The 18,803-nt window shown below is 35.8% G+C and overlaps 1 protein-coding gene across 2 annotated transcripts in view; it reads right to left on the reverse strand.

Moving 5' to 3' along the window:
* The window catches only part of TBC1D23 (TBC1 domain family member 23), a 31,968-nt gene continuing 13,165 nt past the window's right edge, over positions 1-18,803 (reverse strand). The window contains exons 7-19 of one of the 2 annotated variants that reach the window (XM_066175192.1): positions 18,685-18,728; positions 17,638-17,741; positions 16,730-16,852; positions 15,670-15,762; positions 12,951-13,121; positions 12,689-12,731; positions 11,794-11,900; positions 10,986-11,128; positions 9,520-9,564; positions 6,396-6,484; positions 3,628-3,763; positions 2,907-3,101; positions 1-1,750 (exon numbers count right to left, since the gene is read on the reverse strand). In XM_066175192.1, the coding sequence (XP_066031289.1) occupies positions 1,669-1,750; positions 2,907-3,101; positions 3,628-3,763; positions 6,396-6,484; positions 9,520-9,564; positions 10,986-11,128; positions 11,794-11,900; positions 12,689-12,731; positions 12,951-13,121; positions 15,670-15,762; positions 16,730-16,852; positions 17,638-17,741; positions 18,685-18,728 (1,375 nt within the window). In that variant the 3' untranslated portion in view covers positions 1-1,668. The remainder of the gene's footprint in view (positions 1,751-2,906; positions 3,102-3,627; positions 3,764-6,395; positions 6,485-9,519; positions 9,565-10,985; positions 11,129-11,793; positions 11,901-12,688; positions 12,732-12,950; positions 13,122-15,669; positions 15,763-16,729; positions 16,853-17,637; positions 17,742-18,684; positions 18,729-18,803) is intronic. The other variant, XM_066175194.1, reaches the window with a different exon arrangement.

Raw genomic sequence — 18,803 nt, forward strand, 5'->3', positions numbered from 1 at the left:
TTATGTTCAAATTGTACTGGTTTATTTACAACTGTAGTTTATAAACAGTAGCACAAACATCTTTACATGAAAAAATCTCGTTGCTGAAGTAGGCACAGAGTCAGAGACTCTCGAGGATATTTTCAGAAGGGATTAGGAAGAGGAAAATGTAATACAACAGCTGCTGGGAAAAACTATAAATACATGAGCATTGGCCCAGGTGCAATATCATGCAAATATTTTCAACAGTTCAAGTTCTATTGGTGTTTACTCAGATAGTAAGAAGAAAAAAAAGTTATTAGTTCCAGAATTAAGGTGCCCTAGCTTAATTCCTAGTAAAATAACCTGGAATAAATGTTTTTTATAAAGGTCAGTTTAACTTATTTCACCTTCTCATAGAGTACCAAATCATAGACTTTGATTCAAGTACTCAGAAGATTTCATGCAGCAAAGCTAATCCCCATTATCTTTATTTCACAGTTTTTGGTGATTTCCCATCAGTCTACAAAGATGCTCTGCCTTGTCCATAAGAACACTCCTGTACTGAGCTTTGAACAAGAGAACCATTCTTAAACAACTGGAAAGCTTATGATGAACAATCACATAGTTGCCATCTCCCAAATATTTACTAATTTAGAAGTTGTTACTCAAAATAATATAAACAAATGCTTGAATCAATGAAGGCAACCTGTTAAGAATACATTTATCACAGGTATACAGCACTGGAATTTCTTTCCTGGTTTTGTGTGCACTCATCTTCTTGCTGAACACACCTTTGCTCAGCATGTACTCACTTTTGTGCTGAACTGAAGGGCTTTAAACATCTAAATTTCTTAGATATCTTGTTTCTGAGGAGCAAGGCAAATTGTTTTCAACTGTCATATTCTGTCACGAAACATGCATTTCAATGCACACATTCATCTTTACAAGGGAAACAGCCTCAACCTATGAAATGTAAAATTTTGCATAATTAAAAAAAAATCCACAACCCTGTAGTAAAAACTACAGTTAATTTAAGTATTTAAAAACAATCCTTACCACCAATCCCAGTTGTTTAGCCTAGTAGCTGGTAAGGATTTAAAAATTTTACAAATTGCTTGTACTTTTTTCCATTTATCTGCAGCCCAAACTGGATTTACCCGTTTTTAATGTGAAAACAGTGTTTTTAAGATTTGTATCTGCTGTGCTCAAAACCCTAAATTTTTAATTAGTTTTTGATACTACCTGGTAGACAAAATCAAATTTCTAGACTGTAGGCAATGGAGACATTTTATTTGCAAGGGACAATAAATTAAAAATCATTGTGTTTTCAACTGCTTCTCTGTATCTCACAGTCCTTCATTCTTTTAACACACCTAACGTGAGCCCAGCTGCATCTGCTCTTGCAAAAATGCAGATCACACCCATTAAGGCTGCATAAAAATGAAACAAACTGACCTTTATAATAAACACTTCTCCAAAACAAAAAATTATATATTAAAAAAAAAAAAAAAACAAAACCATCAAAAATCCTGTTCAGAAATGGATAATAATTTACCCTATCTTAAGCCTGCTACTCAGGCACTCCCACCAGCAAACCAAAAAATTCTCTTAAGTTAGTATTCAGTTGGGAAACAGTCAGCTTGTGTCCACATACAGTATCTTGGTTGCTTCTTCTTTATATACTGGTCTCTACAAAGTCTTTAGTTATTAACTCTCCAAGGCATCCAATACTTTCATGATCTGTTGTTTTATGGCTTTGGTAGCATCACCTGCATTTGGAATCAAATACCTTAAAAAAATTAGAAAAAGCCATCATTAATTCACTATGAAATTTTTGAGTATAAATTCTATAATTCTTTTCATTCTTCCTCTGTCTAGGAGAAAGGGAAGAGGGGAATATATTGAAATGAAAAAATACTAAGAAAATAACATTTAATTCCTGATTATACTATGAAACTTTCTCTTTGTGAACTTAGAACTGTTGAGGAGTATTTCACAGGCCTTTTTGAAAAGAAAACTTTGGCATAGGTCAGGCCATTCAAGATCTCTAGAGATAGCACTGTCTGACTGAAGCATAGCAGTCCTTGCTTGGTTTTTGTTTTGTGGTATTTTGTTTTCTGTGTTTTTTTAATTCCTTTAGATACCTCTAGATCAATCTGCTTCAGTCCACAAGGTGGTGATGAAGTAATTCAACAAGCAGTAAAGTTTTCTGCAAAGTTTTAATTTAACTTTACTACACACCTAAGGAACCAACAGGCATAGAACATCCCTAGTTAGGTAGGAAACTCATCTCTCCTCTCTTGTGAAAACAGCATCCACTGCACACAGTTCTCTCCAAGGAAGAGGATGAGCAAACACCCAGCTGGTATCAGCAACCTTCTTAAAACAGTGCCAAGAAACAGCAGGCTACCCCAGTGGAAAAAAGCCTGATACACCACACCATCTGACCCCTTTCCCCTCTTAAGCATGCAAATACTGAGCATGGCACCATGTAACTTCCAGGAATCAGGTTTCAGGGAATCATAGTTTTGAGTTCAGGCTTCTGGACTCCTTGCACAATGTACAGACAGTGGGAGTCAGATGTCAAAAAGAAAAAAAAAAAAAATTCCACAGAAGAACGACCATACTCTTAAACCCCACTCTTCACAAATCCGTATTTTTGCTGCAGAGAACTGTCCACTTCATTTTTGTTTAAGACCTATTACAAAAAAAAAAAAGAAACACTTGCTCCCATCCCTAACAACTGCAGTTGCAGTTCCTCTCTTCTGGGTCTCATAATTTTGCCAGCAAATCTTTTTTCCTAGTTCATATCTGAATTATGTATTCCTAAATAAAAACTATTACTTTTGAACTCAATTCTGGGAATTGCAGCATACCCCTGACTTCCAGTGTATAGCATCCTGGATATCATTACCACTTACACCTCTGCTGCTGAGATGGTTTACCTTTCAACTGCCAGGATTTCTATGCCTGAAGTATTGCTGTTTCCATACTTAAAGGTGATCAGCTCTGGGTGTTTCTTCTTGGATGTGATTTTGACTACAGAGTTGAGTGCCTGTCGAGACTGTATGTAAGCCAGTCCCTTTCGTGATGGAATCTCCCTCAAACAGTACATGTGAGTTGCTGTTACTAGGAGATGGCTTGAAGGAGAAGAAAAATACAAATTAGTTTTGTTAATGGATTAAATATAAGCTATTTATAAAGTTAAATACCATTAATAAACTATATGGAGAGATCCAGATAATACAGCTACCAAATCTAAGAAACAGTTTTAATACTTTCATAATATCTAATTAAGAAAGCTCTACAAAATACTTCAGATTTTCCTTGAGTGCTGTGGCATGGCCATTTCTGAAAACAAGCATGGTATTGCTCCCAGCATTACTGATGCACAGAGCATGGAAAGTACCTCCAGCCCCTCTCTCCCCCTCCAATTTTTCTTACCATCTTATTCTTCATAGCAAAACTTTACACCAGGTTTTGTATATAATTACTGTTCTATAACGCTGCAAATACAAGAAAGCAAATACAGTAATACTTTGTTCTAGGTTGTTTCACACTTTCATTTCCTAGTCTAATACAAAGGATAAGTTAAGTGACCAACTTTTTTTTTAGAATGTATATCAAGATTGATGTTTTCATTGAATTTAGGATTAATTTCAATACCTGGGAAACATATGTCCATTTTCTTTTACTTCATTGCATGGAAAGTTATACTTCACATCAGGTTTATTTATCCATGTTTGGATGTTGACAACCTCTTTTCGATCATCGTCCGACATTGAGGAGCTATCAATTTCATCTGTTTTGAATGGAGGGGGTAAAAACATTAAAAAACCAAAAAAGGAGTAAATATTTCCACACCCATCAGCCAACTTTTTTATTCACTTAAACGCACTATAGCTACACTGGTTCAAAGCAAGTGTACCTAATCATACAGAAATACTGAGAGGGAAGAAAGAAAAAGGTATATCTGGTATTTCTCTCTTAATTTTCTCTCAACAAACAAGTACTTATAGGTCAGGGGGTCTTAGGCTGGTCTGATTTATCCATTCAGTAAAGTTTCATGGATTTCTTTCACATGGACTTCTCCAGACTTTCCTTGAAGCCATATAAACCCTCTGCAATTAAAGCACCAATATCTTTTGGCAAGTAGGATCAAAACCAAGCCAACTACAGTCCAAGGGAGTCTCTTCTTGTGGCTTTTAGTTTCTTTCACAAGAAGAAATGAACGCCTGCTGATCCCTTTCAAGGCCAGGCATCATTTTTGTGGATCACTTTTCCTCCCTTAAAATGCCTCTTTCACATGACAAAACTTCTAACATTCGGCTGTGCCTTTTGTGAAAATAGTATCACATCTTTCCTCACCATTCTTACTCCCCTCTGAACCTTCTCCTGTTCAAACATTGTTTCTGCCATCAAGGGCAAAAGACAACACAATATTTAATGCGTGGGTGAATCATGGATTTCTGAATATTTGATTTGCTTTTCTGACTGCTAAGGACTGCTTACTTATTATAAACCCACTGCTGCTGGACACAGCCAAATCATTCTGCCACCACTGGATCTGAAAGTAGAAGTGGCTGGGGGGTTTTTTAATGTCTTTCTTGCATTAAATTCATACTGAATTTCATATTCCAACCCCATATTTTCAGCACACATGTCTGTGAAACACCCAACTCCTGCATGTGTTACTACTTAGTTGCAAAGTACTGCTTTTACATCTAAAGATGGTGATTATGTTTACATAGTAATTTTGGTGCTACATTAGAAGAATTTAAGCAATCTAGTTGTTCAACACAATCAGCTATATTAACTCCATACAAATTACTCCAAGAAATTACTCAGGACAGCTCTTTAAAGAGCCTTTTTCAAAGCCAGTTTCCTATACTTTGTTAAGCTATTTACTTCAATGCAATTTAGAATTTGAAACACACTTTGGAAACCGTTTTCACTGAAAATACATTATGGAATTGAAGCAAATGGAACAATAATCCACCCTCATGTCACAGAATCACAGAATGGCTGAGGATAGAAGGGATCTCTGGAGGTCACCTGGTCCAACCATCCTGCTCAAGCAGATCCACCTAGAGCAGGCTGCAGTAATTACAGTTGACTGCAATTACTACAGAAAAACCCCAAACACTAAAATCTCATAAAACCAATTATACAGAAACAGGTTTACTTTTTCCATTCTTCTGTATCAAGATTTTATATATTTCACTTCATATATGTTAGCTTTGCTTACTCAAATTGCTCTGATTCTGCTTAGTTACCAAGTGTAATAGTGCTTTTAAAGGCAAGTATTAAATAGAACTTAGCCAACAACCATTACTGAATATGTGTTCTAGACAATCTGCCTTGGAGGAGCTAGTTTTATCAAACTACACAGATTTTGCCAAACACTATTATGGGTGCTCAAAGAACTGTGCAAACTAATTATGTGGCATTTGGAGAAAAATCTTGTTAGCATTAAAGCTTCTGCCTGATAATTTTCACTTTGCTCCTTCAAAATTTTTATGGCAGATGATGATCAACTGTCTGTCATCCATGTTATTTAAACCTGTGACTGTCATTAATCTTCCTGAATTGTTTCTTTTGCATGTCAGAGATTCTCAGACTAGTTACTTGTTTCTCCCACAGAAGCCAAATACGCCTTTTGGCCACAAAAGAGTTATGTGTGAGATGATGACTGGGAGTGGGCTAAAACTACCAGAGAAAAACCAGGGCAACAGTAGGTCTGCACCATTCTAGTGTTAGAGCTGCTCTCAAAAAAACTTCAAGCAAACCTTAATGAAATGTGTGATGCTCCAGTTTTGCCTGTAGTTTTTCAGCTAGATAAAAAATTTAAATAAAAATTGCACTTTTTTCTACAGCAATCTACATGCATATCAAGAGATGAATCCATTATTAATAGATTCAGTGCTGAAAAGCAGAGTCTGAAACACTGGACAGGTGTGCACACAGTAGCCATTTAAAGTCCAGCTCCAACTATACTTCAGAAATTCAGATCATTACACTAACTGACAATACTAGACATTTAAACTGAGATATATCAGCCAAAGTAGGTCTTTTACATTTTGCTTTCTGTTATAATAAAGGCGCAATTGCCAGTTTACATGTACAAGACCAGTGTAGAAAAAGATCTTTACTACAGAAATAACAAGTGAAGACAAAAGATCCACTATATCTGCTTATTTCAATTCCTTCCTGTTGGCTGTTTGGTGCCTACCACAAGTTATTTTTTATTTTATCTGCTACTATATATTTGAAGAGGGCTGGTCCTAGGCATTACCATAACACACATGAACAACAATAACAGACAAGTATCATATTGCAAGATAAAGATGTAAGAGGCACTCTTTGATTTAGTCCAACTTAATAATTTTGTCTGAAAAAGGTAATTTATGTAAGAGGAAAATCTTCTACTGTACCAGTATCATATTCTTCTTCATCTCCAATGCTGAATACTGGCTTCACACCACGGTAGGGTTTTCCCACTCTGTCACTGCTGCTGACATGTCTGTTGGCAATGAAAAGGGTAGGAGAGGGCATGGGACAGGAGGAGAAAAGTAACTTTCAAACTGATGGTCTGAGTTCCACAGTAACATATTAGCAAAATGTAAACACAGCTGTGCAACAGAGAAGGACAAGAGAATTTCATGAAGCTGCCTGCAAGAAGATGTGAGTGACCCATCACGCAACTTGGTTAGTGAAAGCACAGTTCACTCCCTTTGTGAGGCTGACTGTTGTAACAAACAAAGTGAAAAGAAATGGTGTTTTGTTTTAAAAAATCTCCAACTTCTGCTCACCTTCTCAAATGGCAACATATGTTAGAGACCTGAAAACTGACAGTTTCTGGCATGAAACTAAAACGTATCTGGACAGTCAGGGCAACTCTGCAAGGACGCCAAATTCAGATGAAGCAAAAACCAAAGAATATTAACTAACATGTTGGGCTGTTAATTTTTCTGATTAATTCCTCAAAGGATAATAAAATGCTTTAAGAACTACATAGTGGGGTTATTACAAACCATCCTCTGTAGTCTAAACTCGGACTTCCTGTTCATTATCCCAGCTTGAGTCAAATCCTGAAATATTTGCTCAAACATTTTCTACTGCTACAATCCCAGCATCATTGTGATACTGATGTCAAAAACCACATTTAAATTGTTTCTATAGATCATATCAAATGACACAAACACACACAACTGAGTCGTAATGTGTGACGGTAAGATTGCAAATCCTGAGATATTTTAAAGCTTCAGCTCAGAATGCTGTGATTACATGGTCACAGCTGAATTAAAAGCTCTTGCCCTCAACTGTTGAGAATACCTGAAAAATATGAGAAAAACCTGAAAGTTCAGAAATCAACAATACAGGCAATTTCTGAAAAAACCAAACAGCTCATAATTTTAGCCTTTAGAAGCAGCAGTGCTTAGCAATTTTAAAAAACTCAAAACAAATCCAAAAAACTTGCCTTTCCCTTTCCTCCAGTTCAATAACCTCCTTCCCCATACTGTGCATTTATGTTTCCTACCAACTCTAAGCCTTGGATCCTATTTTAAGTACATGCACAACTCCAGTTTAAATGCTACTGTAGAACTAAGCTGGACAGGGAACAGGTTTAGTAACAGGTAAATTAATGCTACTACTTCGGGATATGTGAAAAGTAGAATTCAAAGTTAGAAAACATTTTCTATGGGTAAAATTTACTAATATAAACAAAATAAGGAAAAGTTAAAAAACCCAAACAAACAGAAATGTGGTCTACAATGGCACAAAAATAAACATACAACAACATGCTCATTAGCGTTTAAGACAATAAGCATCAATGACACTGACAATTCAAGAGGGCTTCCATATGGAGGCTTTTGTAAATATGCTTTAGTAATACATAACCAATTGAGTAAGAAGCAGCATATTTAAATAATGTCAGATTGAGTTACACAGAGCCGACCTAAGAGCAGATCTCACTGATGTTTATCAAGTGAAGTTAGTCAGGACCAGAGAGTAACAAGAGAGTAAAACGCAACTTTATAAAAGCCTGGTAACATCTTAAACTAGAAATTGATTCCTTTTAACCCTTTACATGGAAGGCCATCATTACATGGTTACAAATTGAATGCAGCGTCCTTTGGTGGCAAACCTGCCCTATGAAATATCCTGGTGATAAACACAAAGTAGACCTAATTGAATGGATACAGGAAAAAAAAATGCCATTCTCGGTTTTTAAGAACTATAATTTAGAGAAAATACTCTAGGGATATACAGTGTGAGCTAATTTATTATTGCATCTACCCAATGAAAGAAGATGTGCAATAGGAGTGAAAGGAATAAGCAAAATATCCAAACTAAAATCTCAATATATCAAAACTTCTTGGTTACAAATACAGATTCATGCATCTCTGAGTTATCAAAGAGTCACCATATATTTAATTTGGTATTTTAACACTTTCTTACTATATTCTAGAAACAGATCAACAAAACGTGGGGTACAATCCCCATGATCTTTAGTATTTCTAAATTAACAAAACATACTATGTGCTATTGGGCCATTCCCATTGTTCTTCTTTTACAGAATACTGGCTAACATTACTACTGATTTTGCACACAAAAACACCACCTTTCTGGGATACTTTTGGGTGAATCCCAGCTCAGATTATGTGCAAACTACTTGAGAGAAAAATTAGTCAAAAATCCTTGAAAACCCACTTTTAAAATTTTCAATAATTCATCTGGCACTAATCTTCATGCATTTCAGTGTAAGGAGATCAAAAGCTACAAAACTCTTAAAGTACAACCAAAGTTCCAAAGTGATTATGCATGAGCATAATCAATTAGCACAAGGAATTTTATAAAAAATCAGTTCACAATTTTTATTTCTGAAATAATTTTAAGACACTGTATGTGAGGCAAATGTGAGCGGCCTCCACATTTGCATGAAATGCAGTAGTTATGTGAACAAGATGAGGTAGAATTGCAAAGCATATTTACTTATAATTTTTCTTTTCCCAGTAATGAGCATGTTTCTTTCTGTTTCTTTCAGCATGTTCTACCACTATGTGATAAGAAGCATAAGAATTTGAGACTTCCAGACAGAATTTCCATATGGGTTCCCTGTCATATCTAAGTACTGATGATGTTTTATGAAAAGTTTACTTTTCACACTTATAGTCTCTCTTGTTAAAACCTTAAGCCATAATTTGTTCAGTAATTGCTCCTGGTGTCTTCTACTACTACAGGTTACTAATAAAATGTATATAGGAAATGACAGGTAAAAAAAAAAAAATCCATAAAAAGCAATAGTAAGGAGACAATAGAAATAACAAAGCAGAAACTAAGAGAAGAAAGCACTGCCAATACATTCCTTTTCTTCCTTTAGTCTCTTGACCAGTGATTGTAGAAAGCAATAGTTTAAATATATTTCAAAAAATTAAATTAATATCAAAATACTCAAGTAATCTTGTCAGTGTAACCAATGCTTACAAACATTGTGATGCCATGCTAAATACAAGAAAGGTGGTTTTAGTCAGACTGCTTAATTATCAAGCTTACCGCTCCATGCTTGCTCTGTCTGGCCAGGAAATATTGAAAGGTATTCTACAGTACATTGGGGCAGAGGACAGAACAAAAGAATTATAAAAATGTAAAGGAAAAACCTAGATAAATAGCTGAAATTCTCTATATTGGCAATGTATCTTCTTCAAGGAGGATGCTTGTAAATAAAACCAAGGCTTCATGAAAGCTGGACACAAGGTAAAAAAATGTTTGCAAAAAAATCTAATAAAAGATGCATTTCCTATGCTACCTATGGCTTACATGTAAGCATTACTTGATTCCACAGCATTCCTCGGGTTGGAAGGGACCCTAAAGACCATCTTGTTCCACGCCCTGCCCTGCACAGGGACACCTCACACCAGACCACATTGCTCAAAGCTCCATCCAGCCCGGCCCTCTGCATTGCCAGGGATGGGGCAGCCAGCTTCCCTGGGCAACCTGTGCCAGCACTTCACCACCCTCACTGTAAAGAATTTCTTCCTAATATCTAATCTGAATCTACTCTTTTTCAGTTTAAATCTTCACACGCATTCAGTTTAATTCTTCACACAGGAAAAGCTACTACCAAACGCTAGTTAAGAAGTTTTTCCTCTAACTGTGAAATAGAAGTAATAATAGTAATTTAGAAAAACATTTTCCAACACAAAAAGAAGGAGTGATCTGAGGTACAAGACTATTAAAAACTTCTCTTCATTTGATATTTCAAATGCTGCTGTCAAACAAATGCCAGGTCTCTGAGATTCCTGAATACCAGTGTCTTGGTATTCAACATATACCTTCAAAGGCTGGAATTTAAAGAACTACAACAAGGCATTTCATTTAAAGCTCTGACAGATGAAAGCTGTTATTCTTGTATTTAGTCAAGTATTTGGAATGATGACTTCCAAATTTGAAAGTGTTCTTCAATCTACTTGCACCTTCTCATTCCTTGCTGTACCTGAATACACAAAACCCAAACAACAGTGGATTCTGAGTTTGAAAAGCAGCTTTACATAAGGACTTGAAAAGAAATCAAGGTTTTTAAAAGAGGTAAACTCAATTTGGCAAGATGCAGCAGCGAAAGAAACCAAACCAAAACAAAACCAACCAACCAAAAAAACCTACCCAGAATTCTGCTGTCATTAATCTATTTCATTTGAGTCAGGGTGGGGAGGAACTGAAATCATTGTTCACTTTTAGATTGAACACAAAATTGACACATTATAAGAAGTGAAATTAAATGAAAAATTCTAGATAAAGATTCAAGGCAACAGAGACCCACATTGGCCTTGCAATACTAAAGAGCACAGTAGGCTCCCTGGGTGACAATAAAATTGTGAGGAGGGTTGGGGTGGAAAATTAAAAAACTGAATGTGGAAGACAACTTTTTCCTGATTAGCCCAGCTTTCACACTGACTAAACAGCCACATGAAATAGGACGCCACTTGTCCCAGCTAATGCACAGTGAGATATAAATGACACACCTGTCCACTGGAGTAGATGTATTTTCAATAAAACTGATAACTTTCTCTTTCACATTCACAGATTTAGTCTTCAAAGCAACCGTCATTTTATTCACCAGGGACTTCACTCCTTTTCCATCACCTGAACCGTTAGGAGAATCACCCTGTAAAAGTACCTCCTCTCAGGATTAGTCATATAAAAGTATGTTATTTCATCTCAACGAATTGATTAAAAAGGAAACAGACTACACAACAGCAATTTACTTTTTGGTACTCAGTAGAACCTTAATTACACAACTGAGTATTTCTTTAGAGTTCTATCAAATAGCAGCAATTATATGTGACTGAGGAAAATATCATCCAATAAAGCAAGCTTGACAAACTATATTACTGAGCACTCTGCTATGGACATCTAGACAAAGGAATCCTACTAGTGATACATTGCATCTAAATTAAAAGCTTAATTCTACAGATAACATATCAGCTGTAGAAAATACAAAATTTTGAGCTTTGCCATGAAATTGTATGCCACTTTATCATAACTTATTCCCATAGTGAGTAAGAGCCAGGGAAAGAGTTGTCTATTGCATATATTCTGCTGGAGAATGACTACATCAAGTTCTTAACTACAAATTCTTCCCTTCAAGAGGATAAAAATGTTTAGGTCACCTCTGACTAGACTGTGATCATAGTTTGAAATTAAACACACGAGTGAAAACAGTTATGACTTGCATTAATGCATTTCATGGAATAGAATGAGGAACGTGAATTAAAAATTCAGTACACCTAGGGCTCCCATCCCACTGTAACACGCTAAAATTTCACTTACATCAACAGAGCTGATGCTATTTCTTGAGCCTGAGGTACTAGCAATCCAGTGGCCATACCCATTTTCTGGTCCTTCCACATTGATATCTGCTAAGTGCTGTTGGAGGGCTGTTAAAAGGCCATTAAAGACATTCAGAATTATACTGGACTTAGTCTGTTGATGGAAATATTGTATATACCTGAGACTAATCAGTAACAATTTTCCCCCTCAATTCAATAAAATTCAATAAAATAGATTCAGCAATCACTATAATAATCTCCAGCTTCTCTTTCAGTGGTACAAAGGCATTAAGATAATCTAATTATCTAGTGCCTATTTATCTAGCTGCTATACTAATTATTTTAGTAAACACTCAGAATATAGCAGCAATTAAAATATTTATATCAATATATAATAATATCAATATAATATAAATAATTTCTTTGATCTTGAAAACAGCTCTTACAACACCACACATTGATTAAAAATGCCTCTATTGCTACATTGTAGCACAGATCTCTCCACTCTTGTAGAGTCTGATTATTTCCAGCAACATCAACTGCAGAATTATGAACTCCTGATTTAAGAAATTGTAACAGCAGTAAATAGTAATTATGAAGTTGCATCTTCATATGAATCTGCAATCTACAGTGGCTAAAACATCAAGAACGACAGGTTGGAAGAGGGAATTTCCCCAATTCCTGCATTAATTTTTCACCACTCAGAAATTTGGGTAAATCGTAAGAGTTAACCACAAATGTGTAAGTGCACAGTGTTTACTTACACAAAACAAAAACCTGACAAATGAGACCTAGCTGCTATTCATTTAGATGGTTTTTAGCAAAAGCCTCAAAAATACCAAGAGTGTTAAAATATCAAGACTTTTCAAATCAAAGTTCATTATTAATAAGCTTACCCATAAAGCCTCCTTTGGCAATGCTTACATATTCCTTATTTTTCTGAAACAGAGAAGATAATTGTGATCAGAGCAAAAACCCATGGGATGAGTTTGGCAAGAATGGTAATGAAACAGGGGTTAGTTTGTTTACTAAAAACTGTAAACTCAACTAATGTAAAAACCAGTTCAGGTTTTAAGGAGAAAATGTGTTACCATTTACCATCAATGACACATGCAGACACCCTTTACTCCAGTTAAATCAATAGCAATTTAATTGTACCTGTAAGAAATGTGCTAACACCATGTTCATATACATATCTTCTTCTTCCCTGCCACTTCCCATGAAGCAGAGATGTTCCCCACCAGCTATGGAGCCAGACTCAATAGATTGTTTTTGTGCTTCTAACAGGGATTTTACAGACTGTGCAAATTCTGATGGGTTTTGAAGCATCTGGGGAACGAACAAACAAAAAATGCAGTTTGACACCAAGATATTGTAACATGAGTTGTGAAAGGGGACAAACTTTGAGAATGGCTAGTTTGTTGAGAAGCAAGGCAACATCAGCACTGTGCAAGTCACACACACACACCCACAGAACCTGACCAAGACCTCGTGTTACATCAAGAACACTGTGAATGGTCCTTTACTTCCTCATCCCACTTGTTCTCCCCAGGAAAGAAATACACCTAGTATTTGTTAGCTTATTTCTGAAGGCATCAAGTAATAGAGGAACAAGCCTTTGCAACTTTCATGTTGCCTCAATTTGGTAATAGAGCAGTGGGACTGCTTTCCATATTTACGCATGCTTGGGCACAACACATTCAAACTTTGGAGATTTGAAACCCTTTAAATTACCTAGAATTTCAAGTCTTCCTCTTGTTGCCAACCCACTAAGTTTTTTCTCATTTACTTATCAAGATTTTAGGGGGAAAAAAATTACAATTGAGAGTATAAGGAGGCATCTGTGATTCTTTGTACTCTCAAAAAGTTAAGGCTGGGATATATGAAGGGCTACCATGCATCCAAAAACATGTGTTCTATATGAAAGAGGTGGAGAAACAAGGACTTTCTCAATACAGCCAGAATTATAACTTGTGTTTGTGGGGAAGGTACTTATTTAAACTCATAAGGGAATTTTGACCTGTAACTGGATTGAGGGGGACAGGGAAGGGCCAGAAGGGATTCTCATTATCTTGTCTGTACAGTGGGTTAAAGGATGAAGGACAAAGTCACAAGTACACAACTTAGCCATCAGTAAGGCTGAATTTTAACTGGGGTTTTCCTAGAGATAAAGGCTGCTGCTTTATTACACAGTCCTAAATCTCACTATTTCCTCTAACTATAAATGAGATGGATTCCAAAACGCTTTCTTTCCCCATTGTCTCTCCTTACAATAATTATTATAATACTATATATATATATATATAAATTATTTTGGAATATAAAATGCACTGAAATTACATTAATGACTTTTCATCACAAAGATCTTTTCCCCATAGTATTTTCCTAGCATTGAACTTTAAAAAACAAGGATGAACCTGGTGACATTCAGCCACCATTGTTCATGAAGGACCATTAATTCCAATATACAATTTAAATACATATGAACTGATTTAAGACTTGTTTGCATGGACTCCTTTTTCATATACTATCAGCTATTTGTACTACTTAAAAATTTAAAATGCTTATTTCTACTTCACTGAACATGACATTCAATTAAGGCTAGCAGAACACCCACATAGGACAGCAAAGTTTTTTTTCCTAAATGATTTTTGATCTACGTTAAAAACCACACAATATCAAAGAATCATTAAGGTTGGAAAAGACCCTTGTCATCAAGTCCAACCATGAACTTCACACTGCCAACTCTCCACTGCTAAGCCACACCCCTAAGTGCCACATCTACAAGTAATAAACACCTTCAGGGATGGTGACTCAACCCCTTCCCTGGGCAGCCTGTTCCAATACTTGACAACACTTTTGGGGAAGAAATTTTCCCTAATATCCAACCTAAACTTCCCCTGGTGCAACACGAAGCCACTTCCTCCTGTCCTACTGCTCGTTACTTGGGAGAGACTGACACCCATCTTGCTACAACCTCCTTCAGATAGTTACAGAAAGCACTAAGGTCGCCCTTCAGCCTCCTTTTCTCTCCTATGTAATTACATTTAATATTATATATGTGCATGTAATACCGAATAATGCATCATTTTAATTAGAGAGATAAAGATATTAGATGAGGGATTGAATTTAGCTAAGGTATAAAAGTCTTTTGTAGTGTATATCCAAATAAATCATTCCATACAGCTATTACAGACTGCTTAAAGTAAAATAGTTGAGGGCTAATCTAGAAGTGATGAATACACTGCTAAAATGGAAGTGATTTTGGGGGGAAAAAAGGACAGAGAAAAATACAACTGAATGTTCAATTAGCAACTCAGAATCAAATAGAAAGTACAAAAATATTGAAGTTATTCATTCATAGCACATCTCAGTGTTTTAATTTGGGCACTTTCTCTTTCATATTGTACAGCAAAAATTTTAAAGAAGCAACCAAATCCTTTTCAAGTTATATGCCCTGTAAAACAGACTGTAATAAGACTGGCTGAGGCAAAAAATGAGACAAAGAAAAAAACCCTACTCTTTTAAAAAATTAATTACACGTTTCACTGGAAATTGGGACACTAAAAAGAGATTTCTCCTCCAAGCAATGTTTAGTTCTCAGTCTGTATGGGTTTCCATTCCCAACCAAAGAACACGAAGTCTGGAATCCCAAATTCTAATGTCATTAAGGACCAAACTTCTCAGTAAAAATGATGTTCTACCATGTCCTTTAGAGAACCTTATTTTTGAAACCTTACCATCACGTGGCTAGACACGGCAGTTCACAAACTAGTGCCTAAATTAAGGATGCTTTATTTTTCAAGGCAGGCATTTCTCTCCCCTTCTGTCTCTGTTAGGATTCAAATACCAGCAAAGAAACAAAAAGCATACAAACCAAATCTGAGTCTAAATGAAATGCTGTTGATAAATGCCCAGCATTGTATTGCTCTGCAGGACGACAATCCACTACAAAGAATCTCACTCCTTCCTGAAAGAGAAATTTCTAAATTTTAAAATTGTATAATTAATGACAGAATTCAATTACATTCTAATACTATTTCCTATACTACAGAAACTGCTCAGAGAGGCTAAGAGCTATTAAAAAATATCTTACTTCATTTGATTAATCTGAATTTTGTCTACAGTTACCAGACCACCAGTAGTATTTTAGTATCAACGTGTGCATGGAAATACATCATATTAATGCATATTAATACATCAGCTTGTGCTTGGGAAAGGATCATCCAAGTGCAATTATGTAATTGCTACTGAGAGGAAACACAGTGGGTATGAGACAATCCAAGAGCACCCTACTAATCAGCACAGCACATAAGGATGGGTTTATATCCCACCAACTTGGACAGGATATAAACAGATGCTTAACTTAACTTGGACGAGGAAAAAATCCAAACTATGCATGACAAAACTGGGGCCTGGAAACTGCTACAGGAAGTCAGTAGTCAATAAGAAACACTGTAATCTAACTACATTATGATCCATATATGGGTCTTAAAAATCTGTGGCTCCAATTAACTTCTACTCAAACAGGTTTAATCAATTTTCTTTTTTCATTTAAACCTTTCATTGACAAAAGACATATCTTCCTTAACAGCATTCTTCTGAAAGGTACTGAGTAGTGAGTTTTAAATTTTCCTCTACAGTAGCTTCATTTGGAAAGGAATTCAAATCAGTAAGACACTACTTTCAGCTCACACTCCTCAAATTCAAATCAGCTGTCTTTAGCTCCCCTATGCTCCTTGCTACAGCACAAATGCATTGAAGACAGCAGATCACTTACAAGGGAGAACTGTTCAAGACAAAAATATTTTTTCCTGAAATAGCAAATACTCATTTGTGCTGTTAGCAGTTAAAACTAATGGTTAGTGATTGATTCTTTTCCTTTTGTACAAAACTGGGGGGGAAGTGGGGGGGGAAGGTTAATTCAGTTTACTGACTCCTTGTTGCTGATTTGCTTGCAGAATCTCAGACACAGAAACTGCTAGACAGAGAGCCTGGCTCAAGTCTGTGTCATCATCTTTGAGGCCCAGCAAGCTGCTGCCAAAAAGACTGTGGTTGTCCTAATAAGGCAAGGAAAAAAAAAGATTAACTGAAGCCATTGTCTTTATGTGTGAAAGTTTAAAATAAAACTATATCCATTAAGTTGCAAATATTAAGTTCCCCACATGTGTATCCTGTCCACATAGTAATGAAACCTTTGATCAACTGAAATTCTTTCTGAAAATCATGGCAAGGTCTGTACTTCCATTACAGGCATACTTGTTCACCACTTTAACCATGCCAACACGATGCAGTGCCTCTGGTATTTGGTTTTTAGTTGTTTTGGTTTTTCCCCACAAAAAGCCTCCCATACCTGTCTACACACATCAGAGAAAGTTCATACAAGCCAAGGGCAATGGCTATCAAATACTTTTATTTCATTTATTCACTAAGTCAGATGTCCTGAGTAAGGAAGAGCTACAAAAACAGTGCAGGTGATAACAGATTTACCTATAGTAAGAGACTTTTTCCTCTTTGTTATTGCAAATACAGCTAGCACTGCTGTGGAGTGTACTACAATGCAATTGTGTCAATATGAAGTTTAGCTGCATCAGTTCTTACGAGAACCTTGTTTGGAAAATTAGGTTATCAGTGATGAAGTGAGAATATTGCAAGGAAGTTTCTGTCTCATAAGTTTCACTTAACCTTATCTTTTTTCTAAGATCCTAACAGTAAATTCCACCAGAGTAACAACATGAAAAAAATTGCTTAAAAAAAGAATATCGCAATGAAATATTCAAAGTTACTGTCAGCAGGAGCTTAAACACTTGCAAAAAGAACAGAATGTCAAAATTACTGTTATTACCTTCCTGAAAGAAGCAGGAGTTTTGCTACAGTAATATTGTGCCAAAGAGAACAGATCTTCTATATCCTCTAAATCGAGATTGGCTGGTGATGTTTCTAAGAATTCTGAGACAGACAAACAACATAAATGCAACACTATTTCAGACACAGAAATCAAGCAACACAGATCATAAAAGAACGTATTTTTAATAAGGCATAACAATCTAGTGTATTGATTAAACAAGAATATTGATTCACTTTCCAGATGAAAAATGAAGACACAGGAAATACTCCTTATCCATAGAAAACTTATGCTTTTTGCCAGATGTTTGAACCTTCTATGCAAATTATTTTTTTACCACATTCTTACTTCTGTATAGTTTTAGCTTTATAGTTTAGTTCTAATTCTAAGTCAGCTACTTTTCTAAAGAGCTCTCATCATGAGAATGCTTTAAAATGAGTACTTAAGCAGTAGCACTGTTCTCTGTCCAGGATAACCCAAGGGTGTATTTCTGCAGTGTATGGCAAAGACACAAAATTCCAAGCACTCTCATTTGAACTACTAGAGATTATGAATTACATTGTATTATGTATGTAAAAAAAAATCAAAAACAAAACCAAAGGCAAGAGTTATTTAAATTTTCCACTGAAATTTAATGCATTTCCTATAAAAACAATGAATTAGGCTCAAATCAAGTGCCCATGAACACAATCCAGAAAATGCAACAAGTGCAGTAGATTTAAAGAAGGATTTCACAGCTGTTGCATTGGGCTTAGAAAGACCAGTTACTGGTGACTGTTTCCAGCGCTTCAAACTGAAGTACAAAACTAGGTCTGAGAGTACTAAAAGGAATAAGGAAAGAAGGCCAAGGACAGGGCAGCAAAAGAACACTAAGAATGGAATTAGAGGGTGAAGGGATTCATTAATGAGAAAAATCAGATGGAAATAAACAATCTAGCTCTTTAGCAACAAAAAATAGTAATGAATGGGGATTACAGTATATATAAATGGGGATTACAGTATATTTACAGTATAATTCACTAGCAGCTATGTAAGAGAAGTACTTACTTATCATTTCTTCTTTATCTGATTCTTGTGCTAAGATAACGTCTCTGAAAACAGTAAAGTCACAGGCATAGATTAAGTCAGTAAAACCAAAATGAAACAAACCTGGATTAAAACAGTGT

The sequence above is a fragment of the Chamaea fasciata genome, unplaced genomic scaffold (assembly GCF_029207755.1).
Source record: "Chamaea fasciata isolate MVZ Bird 193981 ecotype frontalis unplaced genomic scaffold, bChaFas1.0.hap1 SCAF_2, whole genome shotgun sequence".
Lineage (NCBI taxonomy): Eukaryota > Metazoa > Chordata > Aves > Passeriformes > Sylviidae > Chamaea > Chamaea fasciata.